Raw genomic sequence first — 17,693 nt, 5'->3', positions numbered from 1 at the left:
AGCTATGTTGTGGAGAGAATTGTGAGCAGTAGGAAGGTAATGGTGAAAACCCAGCCTTCCTTGGCTGTTGTAGTGACTCTCGTACCATCTGGGAGCAGGTGGCCGGGAAGCCTCAGGAAGGAGGCCCTCGTGAGCAGGGAGTGAACACCCAGCTTCCCAGGTCTGTGAGAACTGCCCTAAGTGTAAGGCTTGGGAGACACACCGCCTGCAGGTGGAAGGCTGCAGAGAAGAAGCACCTGCGGGTGGAAGGTGATGGAAACCTGTCACCTGTTGGAGGAAGGCCCTGGAGACATGTGCTAGCGTGTTGGGGTCGGGGGTTTCAGAGCCGCATCAGCCAACCTTTAGGGGTTGGTCCATACCCTCGCCGGCCCTGTAACCCCGATCGTGGGTGTGGGGGAGGGGGCTCATGGCCCCGGCTCCTGGTTCCCCTCCCTGTGATCTCTTCCAGGTGGTGGATCGGATCTTGCCTGGCAAGGCTTCTGGCCACTGTGGGAGCACGCTGGTTTGGGGGTTAGCTGTGCACCTTTGGCAGGGCCAGCCCCCTCGGGATGCAGAGCGGGCAGTGCAGCTTAATTCAGGGGAAGGACAGCCAGCCTCCTGCCCCAGGGGCCGGCAGAGGATTCTGCAGCAGAGCTGGCGCTGAGGTGGGCGTGGGTAGCCAAGGTTCGGGCAGGGGCCTTGCTGTGTGTCTCATGTGCCTCGGGCGCCTAGTGGCGGGGAGCAGACCACTCCAGAGATGACGGGGTGGCCTCCTGGGCTGGCACCAGCCTGTCCTCTTTTCGTGCTGGGCCTCTCGGCACTGCTGTGCCTCCAGCCCCGTGGACGCGCCTCTCCCACGGATTCACCTTCTGTCCGAGCACCCGTGGGCCGGGCCACAGCCACTCTGCTGTTGAATTAATGCACGCCGCCTGCTGACAGGATGGCTGGCAGAATTGCCTCTCACGTGTCCCTGTGTCCAGGCCATCTCTCTGACACTCTTATTTGGCCAGTAGCATCGGGGCTTTGAGGAGGGAACCCTGGCAGGGGAGGGTGAGAGTACTGCGAGACCCCAAAAGACGCCCACTCCAGAGCCGAGCCGAACCCCACCTGCTACGGTGAAGTTGATTCCCACCCACAGCGCCTCTAGAGGACAGAGCGGAACTGCCCATAGGGGCTTCAAAGACTGTCACCTTCACGGAACCTGACTGCCTCATCTTTTTCCTGCAGAGCGGTTGGTAGGTTCAAACCGCGACTTTGGGTAGTAGCCCAGTGTTTTAACCACAGTGCCACTAAAACTCCTCCCATTCCAGGGCAGGGCTCTAAAAGTGCCCCACAGGGGGCTAGGACTACTGTCCTTGGAGTGGTTCCTGATTCTGTGGTGGCTTTTGCTTACAGATGCCAGAACTTAGGGAAGTTGGGAAAGCATTTTTGTTTTGTTTTGTTTTTTCCAATTTCATTTTGCCAAGCCTTCCATCTTAATACACCCCCCCACACACCAGGTTTCAGAGTAGAAGATACAGTGAGTGTATCATCAGGATTTTATACTGTCGTAAATGACGGTATTAATATGTGTTGCTCAGAGGAAGCCAGATAGTGTGTCATGGACAAAGGGAGAGCGTGGTGTGGGAGGCCTTCGGTTTCCTGGGCCCCCTTGTCCGTGCACCTCTTTCTTTTCTCTTGATAGCTTTGGAACGTTCCTTAAGCACGAGCAGTGTGTCACCCTTCCATCTTCCTGGCCTCCCCGCGTTTTCTCCTCTCTGCTTTTTCTCTTCTGTCCCCTCTCCTCTTCCCCTCCCCACCCCTCCCGGAAGTGGTGTTATTGAGGTGGAGATCCTAAAACATAAAACTAACCATGGTAAACTGACTAATTCGGGGCCTTGAGTCCGCTCACGGTGCATGCAGTCCCCAGTTCTGTCTAGTTCTAACGTGTTTCCGTCACCCCCACTGGAGACCCCACGCCCGTGGGGCTGTCTTTCCCCATTTCCTTCCCCCCAAAGCCCCTGACGCCCGCCGGTCTGTTCACGGTCCTGGGTTTACCTTTCGGGGCGTTCTGTGTCCGTGGACTCCTGCAGTACGTGGCCTTTGCGCCTGCTGCTCTCTCTCACCACGTCTCCTGCGGCCGTCCGTGTCGTAGCACGCGTGGGTGCTTCATTCTCCCTGGGGCTGTGTTCACGTTTCCCACTGTGAACGGGCCCTGTCTTGTTCACGCCTTTACCCGTTGGTGGGGGCGGGGGGCGGCTCCTCTCTGTTGACTGTGTGAGCAGTGCTGCTGCAAGGCTCGGGTCCGTGCCTGTGTGTTTGTCTGAGAGCTTACTCTCATCCCTCTGGGCAGACTTCTGGGGTGCAGTTGGTGGGTCTTGTGATGACTGACTCTTCCAGGAGGCGCCAGACTGTTTTCTGCCACCATTTCTTTTGGAACAACACGGCAGATGTGTGCCGACAACACACGAGTGAGTGTTGCCCCCTGTGCCAGCTCCCCGTTCATGTTCCTCCTCCTTACCAATCTTTTTCTCTTGAGTAGCACCTTGGCACTGGCTACGTTTACTTCCTTTTGAAAATAAAATGTAAAAGGTTTATTAAAGTAATATGCGTCTGGGTGGTTTTTTAAAAATTCAGAGCGTGACTGTCAGCCCGTCCCTTCAAGTAGGTGCTGCCATGGTTTTAAAGAGCGTGTTGCAGACACTGGTGCGGCCTTCCTCCAGTGTTTAAACTCATCACTTCTGCTCTGCCGTCCAGTGTGGTTGGAGATCTCTCTTCTTTTTTATGGGCATGGACCCGTAAATGTTCTTTGTCGTCAGATGATGTAGATAGGAGCCCCTCTGCCAGCATGTCCCCTCCCTGGTCTGCCCTCCGTGCCCCAGCTTCCGTCGGCACGCACGTGACTTTAATGAAGCCTCCGGTCCCTGCTCTGCCTGTCTGCCCAGTCCCAGAACCTCACCGCTCTGGTTAGGGCCTCCAGGGGAGGCCTGGGTGGCCGGTCGGGGCTCCTCGAAGCTGCCCTTTGTCATTGTCCCCTGGCCGCTCTCCTGCTGATTTTTCCACGTGAATGTCAGAAGCTGCCTGTCTAACCCCAGAACCTTGCTTCTGGGGTCTTTCCCGGGAATGTGTGGCATTCACCTGTGGGAGTGGCCGTCTTGAAAACGCCAAGTTGTGTTCTGGGCGCCAGACACCTTTCTGGTTCAAGTCTGTATCCGTGTTATTCAGGGGAGTCAGTTTCCTTGTCTAGGTTTTGTACCTTTCTTCTTAAGTTTAAGGAGCCCTGGTGGTGCGGTGGTTTATTGCTCGGCTGCTACAGCAGCTCAAACCCGCGAGCAGCTCCGCGAGAGCGACGTGTGGCAGTCGGCTTCCATAGAGATGACAGCCTTGGGGACCCTGTGGGGCGTCCTACTTGGCCCTGTACCGTCACTGTGAGTCGGGATCGGTTCCACGGCAGTGGCTTCTTGAGCTCCTTCCTAGGTACCCAGGCTTCTTGGTGTTGCTTTATGCTGGGTTTTCCCGAGCACTGTGTCCTCTTCCGGCTTGTTGCTCGGGTATCTCCATAACGGTTCTTGATTTTTGTACGTTACCTTCAGGTCTTGCTAATTCAGCGGATCCCTTTATGCTTGAGTAAGCGTTCTTTCTGACCGGCTGGGCTGATGCTAGGGCTCCATCTCTGGATGCTTCTTGAGAGGGCACGACTCTGGGACAGAGAGCCGGTCACCAGTGCCGGGCTCCAGGCTTGGGGAGGACTGACGGCAGCGCGCCCCCAGTGCTTGGGGCTCTGCAGGTACCCGGGATCTTGACCGCTTCTCGGCTTCAGACTGTATGCAGCTGTTAAAATTCATCAAACTGTTGTTGTTGTTGTTATTTGCCGTCGAGTTGGCCCTGACTCATAGCGACCCCTCCTTGGGTTTCCGAGGCAGTATCACTACGAAAGTAGGATTGCCCAACCTTCCTTCTGAGGAGTGGCTGGTGGGTTTGAACCGCCAGCCTTCTGGTGAGCAGTCAAATGCCTTAGCCACTATGCTACCAGAGTCATCAAACTAAGCAGTTCAAATGTGTGAATTTTATTGTGCATAAACTGTATTTCAGTAAAACTGAGTCCTAAAAGGCTAGAGGAGCCCCAAGAGGCAGGGATGGCGGGCAGGGGAATGGGTAAGTTGGAGGGAGACAGGGTCAAAGCCATTGCTTACATCTCCAGAGGCAGGCTGAGTGGTGCCAAGGCACCAGCTGGTGTGCTCTGGGTTGGAGGGTGGTAACAGGGTGGAGGGAAGGTAGGTCAGCATATAGCCCTGTTCCTTCATCTCACTCTGCCGGGAAGTGGAAGGGGGAACGAGGGCCTCAGGTGCAGGGAGGTGGGCTGGCAGGGGACTTCGAAGGTGGTCCTAGTGCTGACAGTAAGGCCAAAGTGTTGAAGACTGGAAGCGGGCCGTTGACTTAGCCACACAGCATATTGTCCTGTTCTTCCTAAGTGGGGTTGTGGGCACAACACATTGGGGGAAGTTTGAGAGAAAGTAGCAAAGAATTGGATACAGTGAATTTAGGTGTTTTATGGGGAAATAACTGCAAATTAGACCAAGAACTTTGGTGGCAGCTTTGGGGGAGTGGGGTCAAGGGAGGGGTTTTGTCGGATGGAAGAGCGGTAGTGTGTGTGAGGCTGGTGGGAAGGTCGGCCTGAGGGGGTTGCTGATGCAGGAGAGGCTGAGCGTGATCATGCCCGTGAGCAACACATGCATCTGTGCCCTGTGGCCCTAAGCAGAATTGCATGGCCCGTTTGTCCTATGGGGGGGGGCAGGCTGACCCAAGGCACACAGCCACAGTGAGGTCGCCATGAGTCAGAGACAACTCCCTGGCAACTAAGAGCAGCAGCACAACAGCAATGCAGCGAACAGTCGAGGTAAATGAGTAAAGGCAACAGTAACGCCAAGTAAAAGGCAGCCGCCATGATGACATCAAAAGTATTTCTGAGCGTATGTCACAGGAGGAAGAAGGGCTGTGCACAGGGAGACGGGGCGGGAGTGCACGGAGGGAAGGAGCCAGGGAGGAGGTAACCACGGGGAGGAAGTGGGGGGGAGCTGTTGCATTGTGGGAGATTCCAGTCAATGTCATGAGACAAAGTGTATGTGAGCTGCTGTATGGAAAGTGAGTTTACCCTGTAAACTTTTGCCCAAATCACAATAAAAATAAAATAAAAAAAATTCTGAGCATACAGGGGGCAGAGTTGTACAAACTTGTAAGACATAACCAAAGACCTGGAAGGGCCGAGTCATTGGACTTTAGTGCTTAGGACCATAGTCTTGGGGACATCTTGGCCAATTGGGATAACAGAGTCCATAAAAAATGTTGCCCAGAATGAAGCCTCACGTGGTCCTGACAGTCTTCATGATCTCTGATGTGTTTGAGCGTGTTGTTGAGGCTGTGTGTCCGTCTCTGTCGGGGAGGGGCTCCTTCCTTTTCACGGACGCCCCACTTCACCACACATGGGGTCCTTCTCTAGCAGTCAATCTTTCCTGGTGATGTATCCGAAGGAGGAGGAGGTCTTGCTTCCAAGGAGCATGCTGGTGCATTTCTCCTGAGATGGTCGTGGTAGCCTTCAGTGAATCTCTGTTGAATGAATTTATAAGCAGATTTCACAACCACCTTATAAAGTAGTTATTCTTCCAGTTCTATAAAAAATACTTTATTGAGGTGAATTGTAAAATTAACCATTTTACAATGAACAATTCAGTGGTGTTTAATGTATTCATAAATGTTCTGGTTGTATAGCTAGAGAAGTTTGGTCCCTTGTCCAGGGTTAACAGCTATTAAATGCAGACTCAGGACAGAGAGTGGACTGCGTGTCCTGGTGTTTCCATGGCTCCACTGTAAGTTTCTTACTTTCTTCTCCTGTGACAGGCCCGGTACAAGCAGAGCCTTGACCCGACTGTGGATGAAGTCAAGAAGCTTTGCACATCTTTGCGCCGAAATGCCAAGGAGGAACGGGTTCTCTTCCACTACAACGGCCACGGGGTGCCCCGGCCCACTGTGAACGGCGAGATCTGGGTCTTCAACAAGGTGGGTGTACTGTCATGGTTCCAGGAGCCAGGTCCCCTCTTTCTCTGCTGGACGATTGTACATTGGATGGCCAGTTGTGGGTCCTGGTCATCACGTGTCTGATGTTGGTTCTCACTTCATCAGACCAACTAGTGTTCAGTGTGTTATAAAAACAAAACGTAGTGAGATGGAGTAGGGGCAGTAGTGTGTTTCTTATCTTGGGGGAGTTTGGGAGTCACGTCCACATCAGTGACAAATCTGGAAAACACTGAGACACAGATTCACTTCTGCTGCACAGTGTGTGGATGGATTGTCTGGGAAGCCGTGAGTCAGGCTTGAGTGATACCCTTTGGCTGCTGTGAAGACTTGAGATGTTTGTAGTTCTTTGAAGAAAGACCTCACAGATACCTACCTTTTAGTTTGAACAATTGCAAGATTTTTCACTTTTGTCAAAATCTTCCTTTGGGTATCATTGATTTTCTTTGAAAATGAACTGCTTTCTGTATTCCAAAGAGCCAGGGCTAATTGGCCCTGCTGGCTGAGCCACAGCCTGGCCCTCTGTAAAGGGCAGAATCGCTAGAGGCTCTCATGGTTCTTGAGCAAAAGGCTGCACGTGAGAGTCTGGGAAGGTGACAGCCTTCCTCACGCTTCACGGGTTGTGGTGTCCCTCCCAGCCTTTGGGCGTGCCCCACCACCCACATCACATCCTGTCCCCTGTTTAAGTTGGTTTTCTTTACTCATGGTCGGAAAGTCACTCTGCTGTCTGAACTTGTGTGTTTGGTCCTTGATCTTTCTGCAACTGATGTTTGGGTCTAGTGTTAGGGTCCAGTTCATTTTTTCTCTCCAAATAGATTCTACCTCTTCTGTTACCATTAACACTGACTTTGAAGGAGTCAGTTTCCGTGTTGTGTGAGGTTACTTCAGAGCTCTGCTCTGTTCTGTCAGTCTACCTCTGCCCGGTCACCGGTCCTAATGCATGCAGGTGTTTGGTAATCCTTACCATCTGCCCGGTCACCAGTCCTGACTAGTGCAGGTGTTTGGTAATTCTTACCATCTGCCCAGTCACCGGTCCTGATGTGTCAGGTGTTTGGTAATCCTTACCATCTGCCCGGTCACCGGTCCTGAGGAGTGCAGGTGTTTGGTAATCCTTACCATCTGCCCGGTCACCAGTCCTGAGGAGTGCAGGTGTTCGGTAACCTTAGCACTTGGGAAGATTAGTGCCCCTTCTTTGTTCTGTAGCGGTATCTTGGCCATTCTTGGCCCTTTGATCTTCCATGAAAATATTAAATCAACTTGCTGAGTTCTATGTGCATACCCTTAGTGTTATATCACATGGGTGGGGTATTGAGGGCAGGTTGGCCCCTGGACAGTGCTGGTTCCACGCGTATTCAGTGCCCATCAGTGTAGTTTCATCATTTCTTCTTCATGGTTTGTGCATCGTTTGTTAGATTGTCTTTGAGGTCCTTTATGTTTTTGGTGCTGCTCATTCATTGTGAGAACTGCGTTCTCTCTTTTTTATTGGGGTACGTGGAAAGGCAGTGACTTTTTATACTTTCTGTTATATCTGCTCATCTCACTGACCTCTCTGACTGATTCTCATCACTTATCTGCCCATGCTTTTGGGTTTTCTGAGTACACTATCATGCCATCTTCAAATGGTGACCACTTTATTTCCTCCTTTCCAGTCTTGTCTCCTTTATTTATCGGTCCTGCCTTCCTGTGCTGGCTGACACCCCGGAGAGTGGAGCAGTGACTGTGGGCAGCCTGGCCTCACCCTCTAGTAAAGCAGATACCCTCACTGTCCCATGTCTGATGGTCGCAGTGGCCTTTTGGCAAAAACAAATATCCTTTAGCACATTGAGAAAGTTTCCTGCTTTTCCAAGTTTGTTTTGTTAAATCATGAATAGATGTTGACTTTTCTCAAGCATCATGTGTGTGTGTTAAAATCATCACATGACTTCTTCTTCAAACAGGCAACTCACAGAGTGGTATTCTGTGATCTTTCTGTTACGAAGCACACCTTTAATTCTCAAGAGCACAATTTGTCATAAGTTATCTGTTTCTTATGTGGTAAGGGTTTGCTGGGAGTCGGCATTGCCTCAGTGCAGTGGGTTTTCGGTTTTGTGTCGTTTAATTCCACCTGCTGGTATTTTGCTTAGTGTTTTTGCGCCCGTGGTCATGAGTGAGACGTTCCTGGAATTTTCCTTCCTCGCCATCTCTGTTTGCTTTGGGTGGTCAGTATTACCGTGCCTTGGAGTCAGCTGACGGATGTTTCTTCTGTTGGCATGCACTGGGATTGTTCTGCAGGATTTAAAACACTTGTTCTCTGAGTGTTTGGTGGAATTTACAGATAGAGCTCTCTGAGTTGATACTGTGTTTTTGGAGAGACCTTTGACTGTGAACTTAGTTTCCTTCATGAATTAAGGGTGATTTGGGTTTTCTGTTGGCCTTGAGACAGCTTTGCTAACTTAGTTATGGAGGGAGCTGCCCATTTCCGCTAAGTATTCCAAGTCGTTGGCACGTGGTGCTTCCGAATGCCTCCTGTTAGCTTCTCGCTGCCTGCGTGCAGGCGCTAGTGTCCTTGTTCCTTCCTGACGCTGGTCACTTAGTCTTCTCTCTTGTCTTGTTGATAGTCATGACACGGTTTCTGTGCATTTTGTCTTTGCATTTTCAGAACCCAGCTTTTACCATGGTTGATGTCCACAAAGTCCACTGGACAGTGGAATGAGCACCTTCATGTTTTTCACCTCCAGTCAGCTGATGTTAACATTGTGGCACATTTGCTGTCCCTCTCTCTGTAGCTGGGATTGCATCCCAGAACCATTTAAAAGGAAGCTGCGGACTTCGCGACACTAGGAGGTAGATGCAGAGATTGTTCTGTGTAACCTGAAAATCACTCAGTTGCTCATCATGGTTACATCGATTCTGTAATGTCATTTAGCATAGAGTCCACATGAAAACCCTCCCATCTGTCTCCAGATGGGCTTTAGTAAGCACTTTTTGTTGACTTTGTTTCGGATTCAGGTCCAGTTGAGACTCACACCTTGCACTTGCTCGTCATGTTTCTCATCTCCCTGTGTGGACTGTTCCCCTCGCCCTGCCTTTGTGATGTCCCACTTGTATGGACCAGTCATACTTTGATTGCTTCTGACCTGAGGGGCTCATCTTCTGGCACTATATCAGGCAGCATTTCACTACCATTCCTAAGGTTTTCAGTGGTTAACTTTCAGAGAAGTGAATGGCCCCATCTTTCTTCCCAGTCTGTTTTAGTCTGGAAGCTCTACTGAAACCTGTGCACTGTGGGGTGACCCTGCTGGGGTTTGAAATAGTGATGGCATAGCCTCCAGCCTCACAGGAGTACACAAACCACCTCAGTATGACAAACGGACAGGCAATGGTGGTCAAAAGTCAGTAGAAAGAAAGAGTTGAGAGCAGAAATCAGTAAACTCTACAGCAGGCAATACAGAAAACTAACCTAGCTGAAGTTTGGCTCTTTGAAAAGATGAGTAAAATTAACAAATCTCTCACTAGATAGATGAAGAAAAAAGAGAGAAGACACAAGTCATCGGTATCAGGAATGAGAGGGGTCATCAAGACATATACTATAGACATTGAAAAGATAAGGGGATATTATGAATCACTTTGTGCCAATAAATTTAACAACTTAAATGGACAAATGTCTTTTAAAAAATACACAGCTTACCAAAACTGACACTAAAGGAAATAGAAAATCTCAATAGCCCTACATCAGTCCAAGAAGTGAAAACTCCAGCCTGTTATGTCCTTTTGTTTTCTGTCTTCTTTGACTGCCTGTGAGCTCCATGAGACCAAGGGCCTTGTCTTGAGTTAGCTTGTGTCCCCAGGTCCTACAGGAGTGTTTGTCACTGGTCGGTGCTCAGTTACTGTTGAATTGGTGAGGAGATGGATAGCGGATGGATATCTCTTTTTAAATGTTTGCTTAGATGTTATTTAAAATGGTTTAATGAAGTGTTTCAGATCACTCTATGTAAAATCCCACCCACTCACTCTACTCTTTGATCCTCCTACAGTGGTTCATTTTTTCCATAATTTTCACTCTTTATTACAATGCGTTTACTGTTTCTATCTCCCCACTGAGATAGGAGCTTGTGACAGCAAAGGTCTGGTATGTTCCTGAACTGCTGAGTCATGGGCATCTTGGGGTCTGCTAGGGGTCCAACTTTGCTTTTTGAGTTTATGATGAGTAGCTAAGGTCATCAGAAGTCATAGAATCATCTCTAGACCCAAGTCTCTCTTTGTCCATTGTGCCTCCCCCTGTTAATGTTATTCTGCTGGTCTACCTCATCACAGGGCTTTTTCCTCCTTTTTACTTGGTGTGTGCTATGATAGATGGTGTCAGCTTGGCAACAGCTAACAAAACCTGCACCAAAACACCCTTCAGGCCGCACCAGGAGTGGTCAGTCCTTCTGCTGAGTTCTTCTGCCATAAGGCACCTGTTAAAACGAGGATTGTTACAAAGGAGCTCTGGTGGGATGGTGGGTAAGGCCTTTTGGCTGCTAACCAGAAGGTCAGCTGTTCAAACGCACTAGCTGCTCCGTGGGAGGAAGATGGGGCAATCTACTTCCATAAAGATTTACAACCTCAGAAATCCAGTGGGGGTTGCTGTGAGTTGGAATCAACTTGGTGGGAGTCAGTTTGGTTTTTTGGTTTTGTTGGGGAAAAAGCTAAGGTTTAAAGGTGTCTCAGCACACCAGTCAGCACTGTACTTTTCTCATTTAATCACCATTCTGTTTTTCACTTTTTTCTCAGTTGTAGCAGAACACCAAGGCCCAGGACTTACATGTGTCGTTCCCCCTCCCCCCATCCCTTGTCCTCTTTCCTGTGGGAACTGAAGCTTGGTCCCAGCCTTTAAGAGTTCACTCAGCAGGGTGTCTCTCAGGAACAAGGGACTAATCTGCTTGAGTGCTGCTGGTCAGCTGGTAGACACACTCTTTTCTTCACAAAAGGAGAGAGTGTTCTCACTCTGTCCATTTTTTCTCTGCTCTATAAAGTTCCACCACAGCCAGAAACAATCCTCACTCCTCGTGTGTGTGCTCAGGCCAAAGCCATGTGGCTCCCTGTCTGTAAACCTGCTAGGGCCTTTCCCAAGTACAAACCCAAAGCAAGCCCACTGCCATGGAGTGGATTCCAACTCACAGCGCCCCTAGAGGACGGAGTGGAACTGCCCCACAGGGTCTCCAAGGCTGTCAGTCTCTACAGAAGCAGACTGCCTCATCTTTCTCCGGTGGAGCAGCTGGTGGGTTCAAACGGCCACCCTTTCAGTTAGCAGCCAAGCATATAACCACCACGCCACCAGGGCTCCATCTACAAACAGCTGCCTATTATCCAGCATCGTGTCCAGCTCATCACTGCTTTTATTGAAGGATGGGTCACACAGGTTTGCTGCGTGTGCTGTTTGGTGGCACTCGGCAGCAACAACGTTATGAGTAAAGGATGTTTGTGATTTTAAAGCAGTGTTTGTGCCAGACCACGCTCATCGTTTCAAGACAAATGATTACCTTCTCCACGTTGAGAAGGCGGCAACACTCCCCCCGCCCCCAAAAAAACCCCGACAGCAACCAGCTCCTCATTTTCTTGTGGCCTGACCTTCCTTCTCTGGTGTCCTGTGTGTGCTTGTCTTGGTAATGTCTAGCAGTCAGTTGTCTTTTTCTTGTGAGAAGCGCGGAAAAGCTGTGGGCTCTTGCTTTATGTCCTCATAAGGGCCTGAGAGTATTTCCTCCCTTGATGCTGAGAGGCGAAGTCTTCGCTCAGCATCGTAATTGATCGCCTAGATCTCCTGTTTCCCAAACCGTATTTACAGCCTGAGCGTGCGTCAGCCACCCGGTGGGCGTTGCTGTGGGGTTGACTGAGTCACTGCGGCCCCATGTGTGCAGACTGGAGCCGTCCCAGAGGGTTTTTGGAGCTGTGACCTTTGGGAAGCACGCTGCGAGGCCTGTGTTCCGAGGTGCCGCAGGATGGGCTTGCAGTCGGTGTTTGGCCGTTTGTGTCACCAGAGAGGCCCCAGCCCAGTCTCTGGTTCTGTAGGCCTAGGTGGGGCCTGAAAACTGCCTTTCTTACAAGCTCCAAGGTGCCTCTGCTGCCGGGCCACCGTCGAGGGCCTGTGCTCGAGAGGTGCAGGGAACCGTCACGCTCCAGTGTGGGGCCCTAATGGCCCAGTGGTTCCAGCACGGGGGGAGGGGACTATGCCTCAGACCCTGATCTGAACCCTGATGAGTAATAATGACAGCAGGGACCGTTACCATGTGCCCCAGACCCTGATCTAAACCTTTATGTCTAGTGACTTGCTTTGTCCCCTGGGAACCAGGGCCTTTTTTATTGTCCATTTGCCAGACTAGGAAATGGAGGCACAAGAGCTTAGCCAGCCTGCCCAAACCGCCCGGTGAATGGGGCTGTGGTTAGGCCTGATGTCAGGCACAGGCATGATGGGGGAAGGAAGGCCCTGCCTTCCCAGGTGCTCTGTGACTGGGACTGAGCCAGGTGCCCTGGGAATGCCAGCATCCCAGCAGGAGGTGGGGCAGCCCTGAGCAGCCCAGAGGAGACTGCTGGTCTGCTGGGCCTTCAGCAGGGCAAGCAGAGCGTCTGCGGGACAAGGAAGGATGCTTCTGAAAGAGTGGGATCCAGGCTGAGAGTGCCTGGGTGTGCTGCTGTTAGCAATGGTCCCCACTGACCTGGGCAGGGACAGGCAGTTGGGGATGCAGGTAAGTGGCCCCCTATTCTTGGGTACTGTCCAGTTGGTTCCACTCATAGCAACCCTACGTGCAGAATCAAGGTGCCCCCTGGGGTTTCCGAGACTTTTACCTTTCTGGGACCAGTCACCAGGCCTTTCTCCTGTAGAATGGCTGCTGGGTTCAGCCATCAAACCATCAGCCTTCTGGTTGACAGCTGAGTGAGCGCCTGACCATTCTGCTACCAGAGCCACTTATCCTAAGGGGGCAGCTGTGTTGCTTTGTGCCATCAGTAGAGTTCTGACTCACATAAGCAACCTTATGTCGTGGTGCTTTGGTGCCACCGAGCCAGTTGATTCGTAGTGACACCGTGTGCAATAGAACGAAACGGTGCCTGGTCCTGCGCCGTCCTGAGAGTCCTTGTTAGGCTTGAGCCCGTTGGCCCAGCCCCTGGGTTGTCCATGTCATTGAGGGTCTCAATCTTTCTCACTGACTTGGCTCCCCTTTACCTACGCACCGGTCAACCTGATAACATGTCCAAAGGACATGAGATGAAGTTTTCACCATCCTCGCTTCTAAACAACATTCTAGTGTCCTTTTTCCAAGACACATTTGTTCATTCTTCTGGCAGTCCATGGTATATTCAGTATCCTTCACCATAATTCAAAGGCATTGATTCTTCTTCAGTCTTCCTCATTCATTATCCAGCTCTCACATGCATATGAGGCAAGTGAAAATACCGTGGCTTGGGTCAGGCACACCTTAGTCCTCTGTGCGGCACTGGATAAGTGTGTGTATGAAAGTTGAGAGTCCCAGAGAAAGGGGTGCTCAGTCAGTTCAGAAAGTGCAGAGAACCTGCAGACTGTAGGTTAGTGGACACCTGAGACTGAGAAGGGCCCTGGGAGGCCATCCAGCCCTCGTGCCTCCCGGGGAGCACTTCTCCATCTCACAATGTTTGCAGAGAGATTGGAGGCCATCCTGCCTCTTCTGGAACACTGCTTTCACGTCTGTGTGTCTTTCTGCTTCAGCTCCACTTAGTCACGCCCTCCCTAGTCTCCCCCAGTCTATGATGGGTCCTCAGTCTTTCTCCCCTTTCACGACCAGGACACTTCACAGAGTATTGGTCAGGCACTCTGTATGATGTTCTCCATTTTGGACTGTCTAGATTTCCTCATGACTAGATTGAGCTCATGACATGTTGAGAATAACACAGAGATCCCGTCCCCTTCTTAGTACAGATGATGTTGATGGTTCTTACGACTGGTGATGCCAACCTTGGTTACTTGGTGAAGGGGGTGCCTGCTGGGCCTCTTTCCTGGCACACTGCTGTTTTCCTGTGTAATCGACATTGATCTGAGGGGAGATGCTTTGAGACGAGGCAGGTATCTGGTTGCTCTTCGAATTCGCGCCCTCTCATTTTAGCCTTCCTCCGTGGGTGCAGCCTGTAGCAGTCTCTACTGTGGTGGCATCATGGCAATTTCTCTTTCCCTCCTTCCTTCTGCATTTATGCATTGGAAGCCTTACAGAAGGAAGAGTTGGTTCACCTCGCTTGCTTGTCAGTTTATGGACTCGTGAATTTTTGTTTTATTCTTTGGGATATCACCCAATTCCATTATTACTTATTTTGTTGCTGAACTTGTTCTAGCTCTGCCCATTGGGAAAGTTCAGGTTGGCCATGGTGAGCCCCCAAGACCAGCAGGCTGTCATCTCTCTTTTTATTTCGTTATATATTTTCTTTTTATCATCTCTTTTTTTCAAGCTGTAATTATTTATTTTGATGCTCCAGTTATCCCACATGTGGGCGAGTTGAGAGCCCCGTTAGGCTAGCTCTCCTATGTCTTTGATTTGTCCCCACCATTCTTTGAGCATGTTCTTACTTCCTGGCACCATGTGGTGCTGCAGCTTACCTTGTATTTTCCTGCCACAGCCCTGCAATTGACTATTTCTCCAAGGTTCCTTGGTTCCATTGGTGAATTGTATTTAGAAACCATAATGTGGGCTCTGGGTGTGCACAGTGCACTGGGTTGTCAGGGCCTATAAAACCTCTCTGGACAGAGCTGGAAAACATATTTCTTTGTCTAGCCTGTGCGAACATCCATCCAAATGTGTTTTTGTATTTATAGGACTGGAAACTAGATTTTAATGAGTGAAATGGGAGATATGACTAGAGCAGACTAAGCTTTCAAGAGTCCTGGTTATGTTGTGGATAATTTATAACTTATTTTTTTTCTAAAACTTTTTATGTAACATTGTTTTTGCACTTAAAGATAAAAGAAAGCATGTAATAAAGGAGGCTGTCCATCAGATGTCTCACTACTATTCAGAAGGTTTTCATTCATTCATTCATTCATTGCCAGGACCTTTTTTCAACAACATAAATAGCATCTCTACACGTGGATCTCGTCAGAAGGAGTACACAGATATCAGATCAACTACACCTGTGGAAAGAGGTGATGGAGAAGCTCAGTATCTTCAGCCAAAATAAGGCCAGGAGCTGGCTGTGGAACAGACCATCAACTGCTTACATGCAAGTTCAAGTTGAAGTTGAAGAAAATAAGTCCACAAGAGCCAAAATACGACCTTGATGGTATCCTACCTGAATTTGGAGACCTTCTGAAGATAATAGATTTGATGGATTGAACAACAATGACTGAAGACCAGATAAGTTGTGGGATGACATCAAGAACATCGTACGTGAAGAAAGCAAAACATCATTAAAAAGACAGGAAAGGAAGAAAAGACCAAAATGGATGTCAGAAGAGACTCTGAAACTTCCTCTTTAAGGGAGAGTAGTTAAAGCAAATGGAAGAAATGACAAGATAAAAGAGCTGAACAGATTTCAGAGGACAGCTCGAGAAGACAAAGTAAAGTATTATAATGAAAGGTGCAAAGACCTGGAGTTAAAAAACCAAAAGAGAAGAACATACTTCACATTTCTCAAGCTGAAAGAACCGAAGACAAAATTCAAGGCTTGAGTTGCAATAATGAAGGATTCTATGGGCAAAATAACGAATGATGCAGGAAGCCTCAAAACAAGATGGAAGGAATATATAGAATGACACTAAAAAGAATTGATTGATGTTCAACTATTTCTGGAGGTAGCATGTGATCAAGAACCAATGGTATTGAAGGAAGAAGTCCAAGCTTCACTGAAGGAATTTGTGAAAAACAAGGCTCCAGGAATTGATGGAATACCCATTGAGATGTTTCAACAAATGGATGCCATGCTGGAGGAACTTACTCATCTATGCCAGGTGATTTGGAAGACAGCTACCTGGCCAACTGACTGGAAGAGATCAATGTTTGTGCCCCTTCCAAAGAAAGATGAACCAAAAGAATGTGGAAGTTATCGAGCAATATCATTAATATCACACAAGTAAAACTTTGCTGAAGATAACTCAAAAACAGTTGCAGCAGTATATTGACAGGGGACTTCCAGAAGTTCAAGCTGGATTCAGAAGAGGATGTAAAACAAGGGATATCATTGATGATGTCTGATGGATGTTGGCTGAAAGCAAAGAGTACCAGAAAGATGTTTGCCTATGTTTTATTGACTATGCAAAAGCTTTTGGCTGTGTGGATCATAAGACTATGGATAACATTGAGAAGTATGGGAATTTGAGAACACTTAATTGTACTCATGAGGAACCTGTACATAGGCCAGAGGCTGTCATTCGAACAGAACAAGGGAATACTGCATGGTTTAAAATCAAGAAGGGAGTGTGTCAGGGTTGTATTCTTTCCTCATACTTATTCAATCTGTATGCTGAGCAAATAATCCAAGAAGCTGGATTATATGAGGAAGAATATGGCATCAGGATTGGAGGAAGATTTATTAACAACCTGCGATACACAGATGACATGACCTTGCTTGCAGAAAATGAGGATGACTTGAAGCACTTACTGATGAAGATCAAAGACTAGTCTTCAGTATGGATTACATCTCAACATAAAGAAAATAAAATCCTCACAACTGGACCAATAAGCAACATCATGATAAATGGAAAAAAGATAGAAGTTATCAAAAATTTCATTTTACTTAGATCCAAAATCAACACCGTGGAAGCAGCAGTTAAGACATCAGATGTTGCATTGCACTGGGCAAGTCTGCTGCAATAGACGTCTTTAGTATGTTAAGCAGAGATGTCTCCTTGAAAACTAAGGTGTGCCTGACCCAAGCCCTGGTATTTTCAGTTGCCTCATTTGCATGTGAAAGCTGGACAATGAGCACAGAAGACCGAAGAAGAGTCGATGCTTTTGAGCTGTGGTGCTGGCGAAGAATGCGAAAAGCGCTGTGGACAGCTGAGAGAACAGATCTGCCCTGGAACAAGTGCAGCTGGAATGCTCCTTGGAGGTGAGAATGGCCAGGCTTTATCTGACCTACTTTGGTCATGTTAGCAGAAGGGACCATTCCCTGGAGAATGATAGCATGTTTGGCAAAGTGGAGGGTCAGCAAAAAAGGGGGAGACCCTCAACGAGACGGATTGACACAGTAGCTGCAGCAGTGGGCTCCAGGATAAAGGAGGATCGTGAGGATGGAGCGTAACCGGGCAGAGCTGCGTTCTGTACGTAGGGTCTCTGAGTCGGAGCTGACTCTGCAGCATCTAACAACCACAACCACAACCATTAGATGAGGGAGCCTTAGTGGTGCAGTGGTTAAGTGCTTGGCTGAAAACTGTAAGGTCACGGTTTGAACCCATCAGTTACTCTGTGGAGAAGGGTGAAGCCAATCTCTTTCCCTAGAGATTACAGCCTTAGAAACCGTACAGGGCAGTTCTGCTGTGTCCTACAGGGTTGCTTTGAGTCAGAATCAACTTGATGGCGATGGGTTTTTATCCATTAGATGAGAACAGGGCCAAGGAAGGGCGTTTGGTTTGTGTAGAGGGAATTGAATGCATTCATAGGGACAGGAGGGGTCAGGAGCTGGAACGGGGTGAAAGGGAATTTGTGCAGGACAACGATGGAGGCATTTGACTTGGGAGACCTGGAGACCGGCCA

At 49.1% G+C, this 17,693-nt stretch overlaps 1 protein-coding gene across 1 annotated transcript in view; it reads left to right on the top strand.

The window, feature by feature from the left end:
* Nucleotides 1-17,693, top strand: part of RPTOR (regulatory associated protein of MTOR complex 1) — a 428,490-nt gene that overhangs the window by 181,284 nt on the left and 229,513 nt on the right. The window contains exon 4 of the mRNA XM_007959595.1: nucleotides 5,854-6,012. Within this exon, the coding sequence (XP_007957786.1) occupies nucleotides 5,854-6,012 (159 nt within the window). The remainder of the gene's footprint in view (nucleotides 1-5,853; nucleotides 6,013-17,693) is intronic.

Source organism: Orycteropus afer, unplaced genomic scaffold, assembly GCF_000298275.1.
Source record: "Orycteropus afer afer isolate SDZICR_OR568_19922 unplaced genomic scaffold, OryAfe1.0 scaffold00018, whole genome shotgun sequence".
In the NCBI taxonomy this organism is placed as follows: Eukaryota; Metazoa; Chordata; class Mammalia; order Tubulidentata; family Orycteropodidae; genus Orycteropus; species Orycteropus afer.
The sequence above is the reverse complement of the archived record's forward strand: the minus strand, read 5'-3'. Positions and strand labels throughout refer to the sequence as shown.